Source organism: Labrus bergylta, chromosome 11 (assembly GCF_963930695.1).
Source record: "Labrus bergylta chromosome 11, fLabBer1.1, whole genome shotgun sequence".
Classification (NCBI taxonomy): domain Eukaryota; kingdom Metazoa; phylum Chordata; class Actinopteri; order Labriformes; family Labridae; genus Labrus; species Labrus bergylta.
Genome location: NC_089205.1, coordinates 26447696 through 26465195, shown reverse-complemented (window position 1 = coordinate 26465195; position 17500 = coordinate 26447696). Strand labels below are relative to the sequence as shown.

The window sequence follows — 17500 nt, the reverse complement described above, 5'->3', positions numbered from 1 at the left end:
TGAGTGTGTTATTTAGCTGACTCAGCAGCAAAGGCAGAGGCTGCAAATCACAGGCCCGAGAGGATAAAATAGATAAAAGTTATTATGTAAGAAGGTAAGAGAGGAGCGTTACTGTAAAGACTGAAACTGTGAGTCAACAGAAGAGAATAAAGCCGACATGGATGTACGTGTCTGATGATGATGAATGCATTTCTGTCATAACAATGAAATGATAAATTAAAAATAATGTGACAATAGGAATGAAGATGCTTAATGAAACCTGCAGGAAAAAAATCAAAGTGTCTGCAGCTCCAGTTTAATGTTCAACTGTCTGGCTGCAGACTGACCTCTTTGAATGTTCAGCCTCAGCGTGCAGCTGTTAAAACCTACTGTTCACCACCTGCACACCTCAGACACACTCAGCAGAGACCGGCTGGTGGACACGGCCGAACATTTAGCAGCTACAGAGTCACAAACTGTGCTTCAAGACGGTACGTATCGGGCTTTTCATGCATTAGGTGGTTCAATAATAACGTTTCTCTTCAACTGCTGGAGGTGGAGATGAGCTGCATCAACTTTGACATGTGATGAAATGTCTCTGTTGTGTTTACATTTATTTTCCACTTAATGCAAAGTGGTAAAACATCTCAGTGAATGTGTGTTAGGAGGGACGAATCAAACACATGTCTGAGGTCATTTGTTCCATCAGCTGTTGAGTGTGTAGGCATTGTTGCCTCCAAATATACGACGCACTGTTTGTCTCATATTTCCCTTCATGTCTTTCATGATGTCATTCCATGTGAGTTATGTTTTATATGATTTGGCCTTATGTACAAATGAAGGCCAACAAGCCCAAAAAACTAACCTAACAAAATACTTTCCAACACCTCTCCCTCTCTTTCTTTGATTCATTGATCAGAAACCGTGGACTGTTTGAACACATTTTGGTGTTTGACTCATGTTTGGGCAGAAGCTGAACTATTTCTGTCATCAGAGTCTTACACTCTCCACCTCTTCATCATCTGACACTCAGCGAGCCAGACTCTGCCTCCACTTTTCCCCGACATTTATGGCGAGCTTCCTGCGTTTGAGGCAACAACAGGAAGTAGGAAACAGGTGTTCATGCCGGGTGGTGAAAGGTCGGAGGAAATGACCTCCTTTCTCTCTCGCAGGAAGTGGCCGGGGAGGGAGCCGCCAGGAAAAACGAGGGACTGGAGGTTGATGTGTGTTAATGTAAGAGTGTTGTTGTCATCACAGCTTAACAGCGTCAAAAAGATGCAGCAGATTTTCAATTGAATATAAAAAGGCCAGTGTGGGCTAGCCCGGGCCCAAAATAGCCCCGGAATAACACCACAACAAAACCACAGGCCATTTACAGCTGATCCCACCGGGGCCGCCGCCGCCGCTCTGCAGCTCACTTCTAAACACTGTAATGCAACAATAACAGAGGAGAGGCCATGTTTTACTGCCAACACCAATACAATATTGATGCAGTAAGTAGGTGATGCTTGACTACATTACACATAAACACAGAACGGGAGGTCTCCAGAGTGCTCTGTCTTTTATGGAACGATCACTTATGTTTATGTGCTGCTGTTATTTACAGAATGTAAAAAAACCAAACAGGTAAATAGTGATTACATTTGCTTAAACTTAAGACTGTACAAAATAAGATTAGGGTGTCCTGGACTTTGATGTTTATAGACAAAATATTTAGATATATATGCATCATGACGGAGCCTGTTTGGAGCAATCAGCAGCCCCCGCAGCCAAGTGTCAGGGCCGCCAGACGGGCAAATAGCTGCCTCCTTATCCTCTCCTTTCAATAAATCATCCAGTTTATAGATTTCTGTTTGACTTTACATGTGATTTGATCTGATGCTGTTGTGTGTTTAACTTACGTGACGTATTTATTTTTGAATAGCTGTGCATCGTGTGCAGAAGTACTGATCATATCAGGCGCTATGTTTCCTCCAGCCCCGGCAGTATTCCTCTCTGGCACATGTTTGATCAGCTCCTTGAATATGGATATCCATTATCCGCTCTCTGCGCAGCTGTCATTGTTGTTGTGTTGCAACAGCTTACATCAACATACGTCCTCGTGCATACATGGCAACACACAGGCGATTAAACAGAAGGTCATCCGACTAAACTGTTCACATTGTACAAACTGGTATTAGTTCATGGAAATCCCGTTCTGCAACTGATCAGACTTTCAGCCAGTTTGCGTCTGGTTATTGTGATTCAGGAGTTCATATGCTGCTTTTAAACCAATCATGATGTGGAAATCAGACGTCATCTAATATTACTATCGAAAGAAACAACAACCAAATCAGAGTGCCATCACAGTGACGGGAGACTTTTGCTCAACAGCGACCACTACTGGTCAACAACAGTCATTCAAATCTGCAGTTACCACCTGAGTGAGTTTATTGTTTTAACTGAGCGCTAAAACGATTCAAACAAACACCTGAAGTGTTTTCCACTCACGTAGAAACACGGTGGAACAGTGGCAGGCGTACAGAGTGTTCTCTCACGGTCTGCTCATCATGTCAGTATTAATATCCATCTAAAGTTAGCACACAATAATCACCAGCAGCTACCGGTCACACCGAGTCACAGCACACACAAGTCAGGCCGTAAAAACACACACCGTGTTTTCTCTCTTAAGACCTTCATTTTTTATCGTCACAGAGAAGGATGTTTGATCTTCATATTAAGCTTGAATACCTTTATGATAGCATCATTTGAGAATATACAAATATAGCCTAAACTGGCTGCAAACACATTAATGTGGTCAAATTTATTTACTGTCTTATTTGATTTGAAAACATTGTTTGGACTTCAACCCGACCATCTCATCATGTTCAGCCTCTCCATGAAGTGTATCTGAAGATTTTATGAACTCAAAGTGTCAAACTAGCCCGAGCTATGACAGAACAAAATCAATATTTTATATTAAATGCATCTGTGACTTAATAACAGTAAAAGTAACCTCCACAATCCAATCAGCTCACAGTGTCATTAAAACAGTGTAAAAGTGTAATATTAGAATCATCAGCTTCTTCCTCTCCCTAACCTGGTTTATCTAAAAGTCATTGATTTAAATTGTGATCCAACCATTAAATGATTAGTGTGTGTGTTTTAGTGAGCACTCAGAGGTGTGATCGTGCTTTAAAGTCGTCACTAAAACAAACACTGAATGATAAAAGTCGTAAAATCCTTCAGTAAATTCTGGGCTTCCATCGGTCATGTCAGAGCTCATTAGAGCCGCTCTCAGAATGTGTTCATAAATCATCGTCCTCTCTGCTCTGTCGCCCCGCTATGTGGCCTTGAAGCGCGGCGTGTCGCTGCGCGGCTTTTCTTTCTCTCGGCAGCTGCTGTCATACAGAGAAGCTCTCCGTCAGCTGTCGGCTAACAAGAGTTCAGATCTGAGTCCAGCTTTCAGTCACATACTCAGCCGGCCGCTCTCTGTCTCTGTCCTGATCCTCATCTTCTTACAGTCTGAGTGTCTTCCTCCTCTTCATCTCTTTCATGAAGTCCAAATCACACCAGTCCAACATCTCCCCTCTCTCTCTCTCTCTCTTAGCCTCCTTTTCTCTCTCTCTCTCTCTCCCTCAGGGTTAAACAGTGAGGTCATAACAGCACATGCTGCAGCAGCCGCTCTCTTGACAAGAAGAAGAAATGTTATCCATAATCAAAACAGTGAACAATCAATGGCTGCAGAGCAACAGACGACAATTCATCTTTCAGAGACTCACAGGTGTGTGTGTGTGTGTGTGTGGGTGTGTGTGTTTTCATATAAGCTTCATTCATCACATCACAGTGAGGTTGTGTTGTTTTGGTTACAAAACTGTTTCCACAATGACTGAAATGCTTTTAGGAGCTGGGTTGACTTCTCAGATTACTAACAGCACACTGACCCTAAATGTTTGTGTGTGTGTGAGTGTGTGTGTTACTGTGAGTATGTGTGTGTGTGTTACTGTGAGTGTTTATGTTGGGAGTAATGTGTTACTTGTTTAATTATCAATCTTGTCTTCACAGTGCTCTGAGTTCACTCAGTGCTGACGTGTTAGTCAAGATTTCTGCTGCTGATATTAAACTGATATTAAAAAATAAATGCATGCGTTGCTCTCATGTCCTCAAACACATCGAATTGTTTCAGGTAACGAGTAAAATGTTGTGATTTATAAAGAGCAAAATCAAACATCCTTTACCTGATCGTGTTGAGCACAGAAATAAAACGACTGTCTCATTTTATTTCAGAAGCAGCAGAAAATATTTTTCTGTCCTTGAAACAAACATTTGGTTGAACAAGATAAGTGTCTTAAGTGTATTTAAGCATTTATATTCCCCTTTAAAATATGTATAAATCATGATCGCCCTTTTGCATTAAACATTCTTACATTTCCACTTTTACACACTTTATAAAAATACAAATACATTTAGTAAAATATTCTAATATTGGGTCAAATGTGTGGTTTATTTATTACAACAAGCTCGTAAAACTGGGGCTCATTTTTGACAGATTGTTTTCTCTTTTGACTAAACTTGATGTTTTCACTTGAATTTTAAATCATCTGCTTCGTGTTAAAATGATTCCTCGCTGCACACGGTCTCTTCTCATGCCCGGGGGGCCTCTGAGTGTCCAGCAGGGTATTTTTGGTGTTGGTGTGAGGGGGATTTCTTCTGTGTGTGTGTGTGTGTGTGTGTGTGTGTGTGTGTGTGTGTGTGTGTGTGTGTGTGTGTGTGTGTGTGTGTGTGTCTAGTGTGTGCCGTCAAATGCAGCACAAATCCATTTAGTCGCCTCTCTGTCAAGTATAAATAGCCTGAAGAGCAACAGGGGGATTCATCCTCTATTAGGAGGGTCTAAATATCAGCAGCTATTAGCCCCGCTCGTCTCCCCGCGGCGGCTCACTGCGTCCCAAACAACATCACTTCACATGCCAGTCAGCCTCAGACGCCTCGACATGCAGACGATACAAACTGAATTTGCAGACCTCCATGTGGATGAGCTTAGCTCCGCAGTAAGAAGGAAAACAGGGGAGACCTTTTAGATTTAGCAGGAATAACAAAAGTCCTCCAGAGCAGCTCCTCTAAAAGTCACACACTGACATGTTTTCTCTCTTTTTGTGTTCATGTGTACAGAAAGTGATGAGACTGTGATTTGCTGCAGCCGGAGCGGTTACCTTCCTGGAATCTCCACTGGTTGCCTAGCAACTACAACCTGAGGATGGTGTGGAGGAAAAAAAAAAATAGCTGCAGAAGCCTGACCTCCACCGCATCCAACACCTTAGAGATGAACCGCAACGCCCACTGCAAGACTCAGTGATAGACCCTCGATGAGCTGCAATATAATGTTTTACTTACACTGAAAATTAGGAATATTAAATACTTGTTACATGTTTTTATATTCAGTAGTTAAATGATCTTTATCCTCTGTGGGACTGAAGGACAAAATCTAAAGAAAAATGTCCCCAAGGTGACATTCAAGCACGTCTTCAGTTATTCAGGTTTAAAATTCACAATTTACGGTACCACAAGTCTCACACGAGCTGCGTTTGGATCGATGATTTTCCATCAAAATAAAGATAAGACTTTTCTAACACAACAAAACAAGACACCATATGTGCAAACACAACTCGATCCTGTAATATGCATGAGCCCTAAAAAGTCTGTTTGAGTTTAACTCTGCAGAGTGTGTGTGGGCACCACAGCTCTGTGTGTGTGTGTGTGTGTGTGTGTGTGTGTGTGTGTGTACCCAGTATTGATTAATTATGCATCAATCTCTCTGCATAACTGCACCTTCGAAATGTGTACTCTGCAAAAAAAAAAAAAAAAAAACCCTCCATCTCTGAGGGCTCTTTGTGTGCGTCTGTGTGTGTACACAAGCATGATAGTTATAATTATTCAAAACTAGAAAGGCGTAGCACTCCTCCTGCTCCTCCCCCGCCCCCCAAATTCTGCTCCTGACAGAGAATGAGAAATCATCACAGCATGGGGAAACATACGCAACACAGACGCAACACAGACGCAACACAGACGCAACACGAGAAGTTCAGAGACGAGGAGGAGAAAGAGAAACTTCTGAGGATATTTAAAAGAAAATTTCAAGCATATTTTTATTTTTCTTCTTAAATTTATTTGAATTATTAAAATAATTATATTATATTATTTATTTTTATAGAATTGTAAATATTCCTGAATGCCACTCTGTGTGTGTGTGTGTGTGTGTGTGTGTGTGTGTGTGTGTGTGTGTGTGTGTTCACAGGCCTGGGTGGATGTACTGCAGGCCTGCAAAGTCAATAGTTGCAAACAATGCCAGACCTGACTAATCAATAGAGAGCAATCATGAAGAGAGTCTGATGATCACCACTTAAACAGATTGGGATCATAATCAATGAGCACACTAATTTCCCTCCGTTACACAGCTGGTGGTGGGTGGGTGGGTGGGTGGGGGGGTGGTGGGGGGGGGGGGGGGGGGGGGGCGGGGCTCATTTACCGGTCCATCAGCAGAGATGGTTTCATGACAAGGAAGATTATCAAAGAAAGTTTCTGAACGAATGACGACTTTGTGAAAAGTTTCTTCTGTAGACTTGTGTGGACAACTGAAGGAGTAACAAGCCAATTAACAAAATAAAAGCCTCTCACTGGAGCTGTTACATCTTAATGAACTTACCAAACAATCCCATTTTTCATCCACGTTTCAGGAACAAAAATGTTAAATTGTTCAGTTCAAATATTTGCTCTCGTAGCAACTCATTTATCTGACAATAACAAAACAAAACTCTGCATTTGTTGATATTTGTAGCCAAAGAAAAAGAACATTTTACAATTGAGCGCCCTCTAGTGGCACTGACAGTATAAGAAGCTGTGTCGCTGTAGACTGCTGTGCTGATAGAGAATAGACAACAAACCTCTGACTGTACATCACATATCTCATTCAATCAAGATAACAGGCAAGCCATTACATAAACATTTAACTCAGATTTAAGTGGCGCCACTATCTATGCCTCTGCCCCCAAAGGAAAGACCAATGACAGGGGTAGAGTACATGTATATAAGCTGCTTAAATATTGTATAAGTATTCTATATGTAACAGAACAAACTGTTATATAAACATAAAATCAGACAAACTGGGAGGTGAAAATCTGAACGCAATCTCTGCACTTTTTCACAGAGAGAGAGAGAGAGAAGGGGGAGAGAGAGAAGGGAGAGAGAGAGAAGGGGGAGAGAGAGAAGGGGGAGAGAGAGAGAGAGAGAGAAAGGGGGAAGAGAGAGAGAGAGAAAGGGGGTTAGAGAGAGAGAGAGCGAGAGAGAGGGAGCAAGAGAGAGAAGGGAGATAGAGAGAGAGAGAGAGAGAGAGAGAGAGAGAAGATGAAAAGGCTGAAATATACAGGAAGTCAGTGGGATGGAAATATAAAGTTCAATGCTTTTCATTAACACTTTTCACACATACATTCAGAGAGAGTGTGTGTGTGTGTGTGTGTGTGTGAGTGTGTGTGTGTGTGTGTGATAGATACATGGGGAGTGATGAAGACTCTTGTCAGACTTCCTTCCTCAGCAGGAAGATGTTTCCTGCTGGCGTGTGGATGCTTGGATGTCTGTTTGTGTGTGTGTGTGTGTGTGTGTGTGTGTGTGTGTGTGTGTGTGTGTGTGTGTGTCTCTCTCTCTCTCTCTCTCTCTGTGTAATCTGTTGACATCTCTTCACCTCGCCTGTCACCTCATTCAGCTTCAGTCACACAGAAAATCCAGACTCGACCACAGACACACACAGTTTGTCGTTCTGATGGTAAACACTCCCCTCTTCCTCATCATGCACCTCTTCAGCCGGGACAGAGCTTACACACACACACACACACACACACACACACACACACACACACACACACACACACAACACAGATAAACACACACAACACAGATAAACACACACACATTCTCACAGGGAGCCTCTGCAGTTGAAGTGCTCCTGGATGAGAATCAAAGAGAAAAAGACGAGAGCTGGTGGTACAGACCTGTTTGACGCGGTCGGGGTTGACGGTGGTCTGTGGCTGCAGGATGCTGACCGGCTCTGTCTTCTGGGTGCTCTGAGGCATCTCTCTGACCTTCTCAGCGATGAAGTCATGGACGCCGTTCAGCGCCTCCACCGTCCCCTGGATCAGACACACGCGCTCTGTCGTCCCTGCACACACACACAGAAAGACAGGTCAGTGCACAAGCTTCAACTGACGGCAAAACCAAACTCTTTATTTATTTATTTAGACGGCATGTTACAAGTGCCAACCTTTACAACAGGTTTGCTCAGAGCTTTTTTAAAAGACATTTATTTCTCTTCTTCTCAGCTTCCTTCTTGTTGAGTTGTTTCCACAGGTGTGCTCTGAGCTCTCACAGGGCAGGTAAAGGTTTGATGTCATGCAGGATGTGCTGCCCCCGCTTCTGACTTCAGCGCTGAGACTTTTCTATTTTCATCGTTTTTTTACGTGCAGATGGATAAAAAATGAACCCAGCTCATACTGCTTTACAAGAAAGTTACAACTGGGAGAGAGAATAGAAAAGACAGGAAGAAACTGTAATGATCCCCGCAGGGAAATTAAACAGCCTCAGCAGTAGATAGGAAAAGCAGAGAGAGAAAAGAGTAAAGAAAAAAAAAAAGGGAATTAAGAAGAAATGGATAGGAAACAGCAGAGTGGGAGGAGAGGAACGTATTTTAACATTTGGTGCGGAAGGGGTTATTTATAGCTGAAATCAAATCAGCAAATCTTAATGAAATGTTAGAAGGCAAGTTGAGAAATTTGGAGAAAACATCGTGATTGATGCAAGACAGAGAGATCGAGCGGAGATCGACGGACAAGTCAGAGTCAGTCTGCAGTGAAAGTTCAGTATACGTTTGGAAGAAAATGCATGACCTCATATTTAAATGCAAAATTCAGAACACATCAGAAGTTTCATCTCTTCTGCATCTTTTCCTCGTGACCATTTCTCACTCTCACTTCGTGTCTGTTTCCAGGCCTTCTTCCAATCAGGCCGTTAATTCCCCGGTCACATTAAAAAAATAAATACAACAAGCTGCTGAGATCTCCAAAACTTCTGCTTCGGGTTTGGCCTGAACTTGAGAGTAAAAATTAACAGCTGTATCTTTAAGATTGATATCAGCTGTAATTCAGCTGGCTCGGACTCTATTAAACAAATCAAAAAGTGATGCGGTGTCACGCTGAGACTGAGCTGACTGAGAAAGTCAAAAACCCAGCAGAAACACATGCAGGAAACATAAGACGAGCTGTATTTCTGCATTTACTACTCTCTCTCTCTCTCTCTCTGTGTTTGTCTGTGTATGATTATACTGACGACTGGAGCTCATGCACCTCGCGTTTGAATTACGAGAAAGGTGTTGACAGACACCCACTGCTGCTTACAACATTAAAACAGATCTACTGAATGCTGTGAACGGAAAATCTGACATTTCTAAACTCTCTGTTGCTGCACTCAGGTAAAAAAAGAATTTCTGGTGACAGATTGATGCTGCTTGAATCCACAAAGGATGAGCATTTAGGGGACCACCAAACAAGCAAAGAGTTCTCACTAGTGCTGGCAACCAAAAGTATAAGAAATGTCATTTCATAAAATATACAGAACCAGGGGGACGCTCAGGGATCCTTAAAGAGAACTTGTGCAAATTATGACTTGTAAAGCTTGATCCAAAGGCAACATGGACTGATTGAAGATGTTGAAGATGTTTCACCTCTCCTCCTTCTTCAGTTCCAAACTATCTGGCGGACCGAACGAGTGAGGAAGCCTTTTGAGGAGAGGTGAAACATCTTCAAGATCTTTCAAAAAAAAAAGTCCAGTTGCTTTTGGATCAAGCTTTGACCTTTGAACTGACACGGTTTCATAGATTACACGATGACAGAGTGGGACACTTTGTGTAATTAAACATGTGACAGCATTACATGCAGAGGCTCCATGGTCACATTTCTGTACCGATCTAAAGCCCCATATTATTATCATTTACTCCTGAGATCTCAGTGACAGATGGTTTCTATTCATCCAACAATGTGACAACCAGTGAATTAAAATCATCCCAGTGAACATCAGGTCTGTAAACACATATTTTGTTTGTAATGTTTTCCTGTTGTGTTGCAATGAAGTCTGCAAATAATGAATAATGTCATGTGCATGTTTAATGAAAATATTACAGAAAGATCACCTGAAACATGACGGTCTAAATAAAAAAGAGGGAAGTCTTTCAAAAGTTTTTAAGTATTTACTGTGATGTGAAATATGTGTGACTTGTAGAACTGTGACATCAAAAGGTCAAAAAAACAAAAACCATACAAGACACACTTCAGTGAGACAGACACACACACACACACACACACGCACACACACACACACACACACACAGAGACAGACAGACAGACGGTATAAAAGAGGAAAATCTAGGCCAATGCAAAGCTCTTCAGTCCATCTGTATCACAACAACACACTAAAAGTAAATCTCTCTCTCTCTCTCTTATCCTTTTGACATTTATTCTCTCTCCCCTTTCCTTCCTTTCTTCCTCTCTCTATCTCCCTTTTGTTCCGCTCTTCTCCTCCCTCCCTCTCTCTCTCTCTCTCTCTCTCCCTCTCTCTCTCTCTCTCTCTCCCCAGACTCCAGCATTTAGAGGGATCTGCTCTTATCTCAGCTGAGCAGCATGTCAGTTAGCGTTTCCTGTCTCCTCCCCTCTCGCCGCACTGTTGGCCTGGCTCGGTTTGGCCCAGTTCAGCGCTCTGTGGTTGCACTGGGAGCAGAGGGATTGTGGTTGGGAGGGACAAAAGCTGTACAGGCTGTGAGGGCTTCAGACTGATGTTGGGCTACATGAGGAAAAAGCTTTGTTTTGTTGCCTGATATTTAATGAAGTCAACACAGCTCAGTACAGAGTCTAAAAAGTGACAGTAACTTATCAAACTTCTGCAGGAATAAACTTTCTTATGACTGTATTCACACATTTCAAGACTCTTTTTGGACTTCTTGCATACCGTACATACGGGGGGGGGGGGGGGGGGGGGGGAGTGTCTGAAACAACAAGAGGCTAAAAATACAAACACACAGCACAGTCAGGCATGTGCAGCATTTGGCTACCTGTCCACGTTGGACCTCTGCACCGCCTGTTAGCATTACACTCCCATTAATTCCCATTCCTATTTTTACAGCGTGTGGACAGCAGCAACAAACACGCTCTGGTGACAGCAGCTGAACGCCTCAGTTTGGCTGAGGCGAGCTAACAAATCACTCAAACTAGCGTAGCCTAGCATAGCATGACATTTCAGGTGTTAGCCACATGCTAACGCTTAAAAGGTAAACATTAATTCAGCTTTAGTGAGCAGGGTGACATGACACGTGTGTTTGGTGTGTGTGTGTGTGTGTGTGTGTGTATATAGACACTGAGGAAACTGGGCTTCGCCTCTCCCCGACAGCTGGTGCCCTCTGGGTAATCTGGCCTCGTCCAATCAGAAGCAAGGATTAGCAGGCCATTGTCTTGGCATGGGTTTGTGTTTGTCATGTCTATGTGTAGCTTGGGAATATGTGTGCATGCATTTTAATGTGTTTGTGTGTTTGTGTGTGTGTGTGTGTGTGTGTGTGTGTGTGTGTGTGTGTGTGTGTGTGTGTGTGTGTGTGTGTGTGTGTGTGTGTGTGTGTGTGTGTGTGTGTGTGTGTGTGTGTGTGTGTGTGTAACTGTAGAAGAAAAGGCTGCTTCAGATCAAACTGAAGATGTTGTACAGCTGTGCCTCTGCAACAAAGAGCTGCTTTATTCCTTCACTAAATATTTACCTAAAGATCAATTTATATTTATTTATCCATAATGAGTGCATGCATACACAACGTGAGCAAATCCTCCAGCTTTTCAGTGTTAAGGTGGATTTACTGTCCATCAAGTAATTGCAGAAGTTACTCTGCAGTCTGAAGTCTTTGTTTACAGCTTCTAAATGTTCTGCCACATAGTTTAACTGTATCAGCTGCAGGCACTAATGCAGCCTGCAGCACAGGTCAGGTCCAGTCCAGGTGGGCAAAGCTGCAGGTTTGAGAACCAGAAGAACGAGAGGTCCCATGACAGGAGATCTTATTGTGATCAGAGGATGAAGGTGGATTGAAAATAAAAGAAGAAAGTGTGAAATTCATATTGCATAATGAACTTCAGCTTGTTTTTCTCTGCAGTGACCAAGTGACCCAACACCAGCACTTTCATCATCATAATCATAATCCACTCTGTGCTCCCTGGCAGTTGTTTTTCTAAAAGTCTAACTAGCATGACTCACTCCTTCCTCCTCTGCTCTCCTCCTCCTCCTCCTCCTCCTCCTCCTCCTGATGACCAGAGAGGCAGCAGACAAGCAGCAAAGCGAGCCGACTCGCCTCTGATTTCTGACTCTCAGAGTAACACTCCAACACACGCACGCTCATTAAGACGATGCTGAAGCTAGCAATTAAACTTAGAATTTGCACCCGAGACATAAATGTGAACACGGGCAGCGATCAAAACAACTTAACAATCCTGCAGTGGGAGGGGAGGCATCAGCCCTCTGCAGCTGGAAGCATAAAAAAAAACAGCAGAGACGAAGTGGAGGCCAGGGAATTTAAGTTCCTAAAACAAATTTCAATTTCAAGTTGTTTTAACGCTGCATTAAAAGCATCAAAGACGTTCCATCACACAGTCCTGAGGAGAGAGAGGGACGAGCGAGCGTGACCTCTCAGTGATCTCTGCACTGATGGAGTTACAGGATCCCCTCACTCGAAAGATGACTCGTCTTCTCAGCTTCTTAATTTCAGCAGAGCGAACGACCTGCAGCCGTGATTCACTCCCTCCGGCTGCGGGTGGAAAGAGATGTCCACTGCAGGCTACCGTAGCTGACAATAACTATAAACTACGAACTATTTAAGTGTTTGAACGAGTCAAAAGTGTATTTGTGTAATTTAACCCCTTTGAGCAGCAGTTAAAGGGGTATTTCAACATATTTACACATGGAGGTCAGTCAACATTTTGATGACATCATCAAAGTGATTCCAGTTTAGGTTTGGAGAGCAAACATCTTTGTAAAGCTGACTGCATAGTTTTGGTAGGAACTTTATATTTATATTGTTTAGGTTTATAAACCACCTAAATGTTTCACATGTATTTTGACTGTTTTTTTTCTGTCTTGCATTGTGTAGTGGTTAACACTCCTGGTAAATGGGTTCACTGATTTTTTGGTGAAATTCTGTCCTGATCCAGTGAATCAGATCTTTAATTTAGACCTGCATGCTGCAGCCACAAACTGGGTCACAAAGTATAATTTGATGTAAATAAATTTAAAGGCCGTGCTGTTACGTAAAAACCGTACTTCTTCAAAAATATCAGAGAGCTAGCATGACCTAAAAAAAATGCTATTCCTTCTTGGTTTATTAATGTTGTTTTTCAGCTCAGACAACCACTAAAGGCATAAACATTCTGGTTTCTACTGAGAACCGCCAGCTAGTGTCACAACTATATGAAACAAGTTGTCAAATATAGTCGGGTACATTTCTGCAAAGTGACCCATTTGTAATTCACAAACTCTCCCCCTGAGAGTCCGCTAAAGAAGCCTGAAGTTCCCAGTGTGTTAGCGAGTTTCTCAAACTTTGTAACATTTGAGAAATATCAGCAGAGAGGTAGAGAAGGGACGAAGAGAAGAGACGAGATGTGACAGCATCGCCAGAGGTCCTGTGTTCACAGGTACATGATGGTTCATCCCCTGCTATGTTAAGAGTTACAGCTTTTTTCCACTTCCAACACCACTGTGGTGGTAAAAAACCTCAGCTGGGGAAAGAGAGAGAGAGAGAGAGAGATACAGAGGCTCACACGACTTCTGCCACATCCAAAAAACATCAAACAAGTGCAGGAGAGAAAGGACGGATGGAGGGAAAACGGACAGACACTCGGAGCAGGAGAGGCAGATCGGCAGCGAGTCACGACGGTCGTGTCAAACTGGAGTGACACCGGAGAGAGAGGGAGACGATCAGAGACGAGCAGCGAGACAGACAGACTGATGCAGAGAGGGAAACCTCGGTGAAAGCTGTCACAATACGGAAATGTCACAAAAACAGAGAAGAGGAAAGCCAAAAAGACACATCGGTTCTGCAACATGCATGTATTGAAAGATGTAGAGCGCAACACAAGAGAGCTCTCCAGATAAACAGAACATTTAACTCTCTTCACTGTAAAACATGTGCATCATAATCAGAAGTTAACAGATTATTTTGTGCATTACTTTTATAAGATATCTGAAAAAATATGTTTCTGAAGCCAGGTGGAGAGAGAGAGATCTAAAACCAAAAAAAAAAGGCGGAGACAAATACAACGTGTTTAGATGTGGATTATATCGAGGCACAGAGAGAGAGATCATTTTAGATCAAATATAAAAAATCCAGCTCGCAGAATAAGTTCCATGTCTCGGCGTGAGCTGATTGGAGCACAGCGAGACGAGGCGGCTGGTTTAATGTAAGCTCATTAAGCAGATCTCCTTAGGCTGAGGATAAGCTCAGGTTAACTGGCTACCTTTGATCAGATCTGCTGGATTAGCCGGCTGTTAGAGGTGCAGCTCGACACCTTGTTGTTCCCGAGGGTTAAACAGTTTATTAAATGGCTTACAGGACCAGAGAGAGGACAAACAGACGGGAGAGGGAAAACTGTCAAAGTCAAAGAGATGCAGGTCAGAGTGCGTTCATAAAGCTTCCGTTAAGAGTTGGTGACAAGCCGAATATTTCATTTTCCCCTGCCTATTCCATGATTAAGAGTGGTACAGTGTTACTTTTAAAAAGAAATAAGAAGACCTTCCACATGATTAAATAACTGCAGAAGTATAACTGAGGTTTGGTGCAGAACATGTCATCAAGACCTTGTTCTGGTCGTCTTTAATCCGTGTTTTATTGCTGAAATGATCACAGAATATTCTCTTCAAATGCAGCCATTGCAAAAACAAGATAACAATGTATTATAGGTTATTGCAAAGACAAACTAATATCTATATTTCATTGGGTCCAAACCAGGTTTCATCCTCCTCAAAACAAAGTGGCAGAAGTTTGATGTATATAAGTTTATTCCAGTTTTTAAAGTAGTTTGCATCCTGATTCAAACCTTAAAGCTACACAGAATTGTTCCCACAAGAAGCTCTTCTGTAGCACTCAGATCAAACTTTAAGGCAGATGTCTGTGGAGGCCGATCATCTCTCCTCTTCCACAGCTGATTCATTACTGTATAACTAATGTCCTAAAGTGAATGTGCTTATGATTTATGGATGATCCAGTGATACATGCAGGACCTTTAAATGCACAAATCACGGCCCTAATATCACCTCCTGTCACGTCGTAAAAAGACCTTTTCATCCTGCTCTCTGCCTCAGCCTCCACGTCAATGCTCCCCTGTGATGAGGTGAAAAGTGCTGACGACCACCGAAGGGCCTCCGTCAAAGAGAGATGGATTGATTCATTGACTGACAAGCCAATAAGCCAATGGAAACGACCGCACAGACCACAGTATCCAATTAAAAGGTTTTATGGCCCTAATGAGCCGGCCCAGCTGTGGGGACAAGAGCAGAGACTGTCGAGCATAAAGACGGAGAGAAGGATGGATGGAGGGAGGAAGAGAAGAGATTAGATTAGGTTCAATCGATAGAATAGGTAAGAGAGAAAAGAATAATAGATACAGTAGATGATGCTTTTTTTCTTGCGGAGGAGGCGGTCAGTCTCCTCTTGACTGATCCTGCTCCGTTACCTTGGCAACAGAAACTCTCACAACCTTCAAACCATGCATGCACACATCTGTGCACATAGACTCTCTCACACACATTTGTGAATATATGGCAGACACACACTCGTTCATGCAGCTGGGCAGCTGTCGGTGATGTCATGAGCTGTTATTCCCAAAGCAGAGAGAGAGGGACAGAGAGAGAGAGGGGGACAGAGAGAGCGCGAGAGAGAGAGAGAGAGAGACAGAGAGAGAGAGGGGGACAGAGAGAGAGAGAGAGAGAGAGAGAGAGAGAGAGAGAGGGGGGGGGACAGAGAGAGCGAGAGAGAGAGAGAAAGAGAGAGAGAGAGAAAGAGAGTGAGAGCGCAGAGAGAGAGAGACAGGGACAGAGAGAGAGAGACAGGGACAGAGAGAGAGAGCAGAGGGAGAGAGAGAGAGGGAGAGAGAAAGAGAGTGAGAGCGCAGAGAGAGAGAGACAGGGACAGAGAGAGAGACAGGGACAGAGAGAGAGAGCAGAGGGAGAGAGAGAGAGAGAGAGAGAGAAAGAGAGAGAGAAAGAGAGTGAGAGCGCAGAGAGAGAGAGACAGGGACAGAGAGAGAGACAGGGACAGAGAGAGAGAGCAGAGAGAGAGAAAGAGAGAGAGAGAGAAAGAGAGTGAGAGCGCAGAGAGAGAGAGACAGGGACAGAGAGAGAGAGCAGAGGGAGAGAGAGAGAGCGAGAGTGTGCTGATGTAATCAGAATCAGGAGCAGAAAGGAAACTTGGAGCTGTTCTACGCTGCCTGAAGTCTTCATCAGAGAGGACAAGCAGAAAGGAGGCAGAAGAAGAGAGAGCGAGAGAGAGGACCTCAGGAAGGAAGACAAGATGGAAAAGGGAAGGATCAACAAAAATTGAAAAGGGAAATCTAAGACAGGGAGGAAAAGAAACAAAAGGAAGAAAAGAGGGAATCATTATAGAGCAAACCATAATGTCTTGGAAAGAATATTTATAAGTAAACACAAACGAGAGACAGAAATCAGCGCCGAGTCCAGCTCTGCAGCTTATGAGGATGAAAATGTGATGGTTGCTTTGTAACGGGCTGGCACAGAGTTCAGCCAGAGCCTGCAGGCCTGAAACACACACTCTCTCTCACACATCAATTACACCCGGACTAAAATCACGCTCAATTAGGAAAAAAGTCATTAAATGCTGGAGTCGCTGTGGTCAGCTGGCCTGAAGCAGCTTTACTGCTCTTTACTCACTTTTACAGTTTTTAACTGAAAAAAAAACTCAAGAGAAGAAAAAAAAAAAAAAAAAGAGCTGAGTCTGAGGGGCAAAACAACTTCAACATGAAAGAGCGGCTATATTCCTGAATATGGCTTCTACTAAAGCTGAAAGTTATTAGGTAAGTTGTAAAAGATGCCACATTGTCCCACGTGGGACCATTACTGCTCTATAAAAACACTTTGAAAGGGTATTAAGACTCATCAGCAGAAGTCAGGGGGTAACAAGTTAACAGATGGACTAAGCATCAAGAAACTACCCCCCAAAAAACGCTTTATTCTCAATCCTCCAAAAAACTTCAACACAAAACAACACTCTTCTTCTCCTTCTCCTCCTTCTTCTTCTTCTTGTGTTGTTTTTCAAATACATTTTTAAAGCACCAGGAACTGTAAAAACATGATTTCCTGTCAGCCCTCTCCCTCCCTCCCTCTCTCTGCAGTGTTTCTGCTCACTCACTCTCCCCCGTTGTCTCCCTCCTCTCCCCCCCCTCCCTCCTCCTCTTTCTTTATCTGTCCCAGGGTC

General features: G+C 43.1%; 1 protein-coding gene across 4 annotated transcripts in view; it reads right to left on the bottom strand.

The window, feature by feature from the left end:
• nova2 (NOVA alternative splicing regulator 2) overlaps positions 1–17500 on the bottom strand; it is an 85465-nt gene that overhangs the window by 20401 nt on the left and 47564 nt on the right. For all 4 annotated transcript variants that reach the window (XM_065960045.1, XM_065960046.1, XM_020653489.3 and 1 more), the window contains one exon: positions 7998–8164. In XM_065960045.1, the coding sequence (XP_065816117.1) occupies positions 7998–8164 (167 nt within the window). The remainder of the gene's footprint in view (positions 1–7997; positions 8165–17500) is intronic.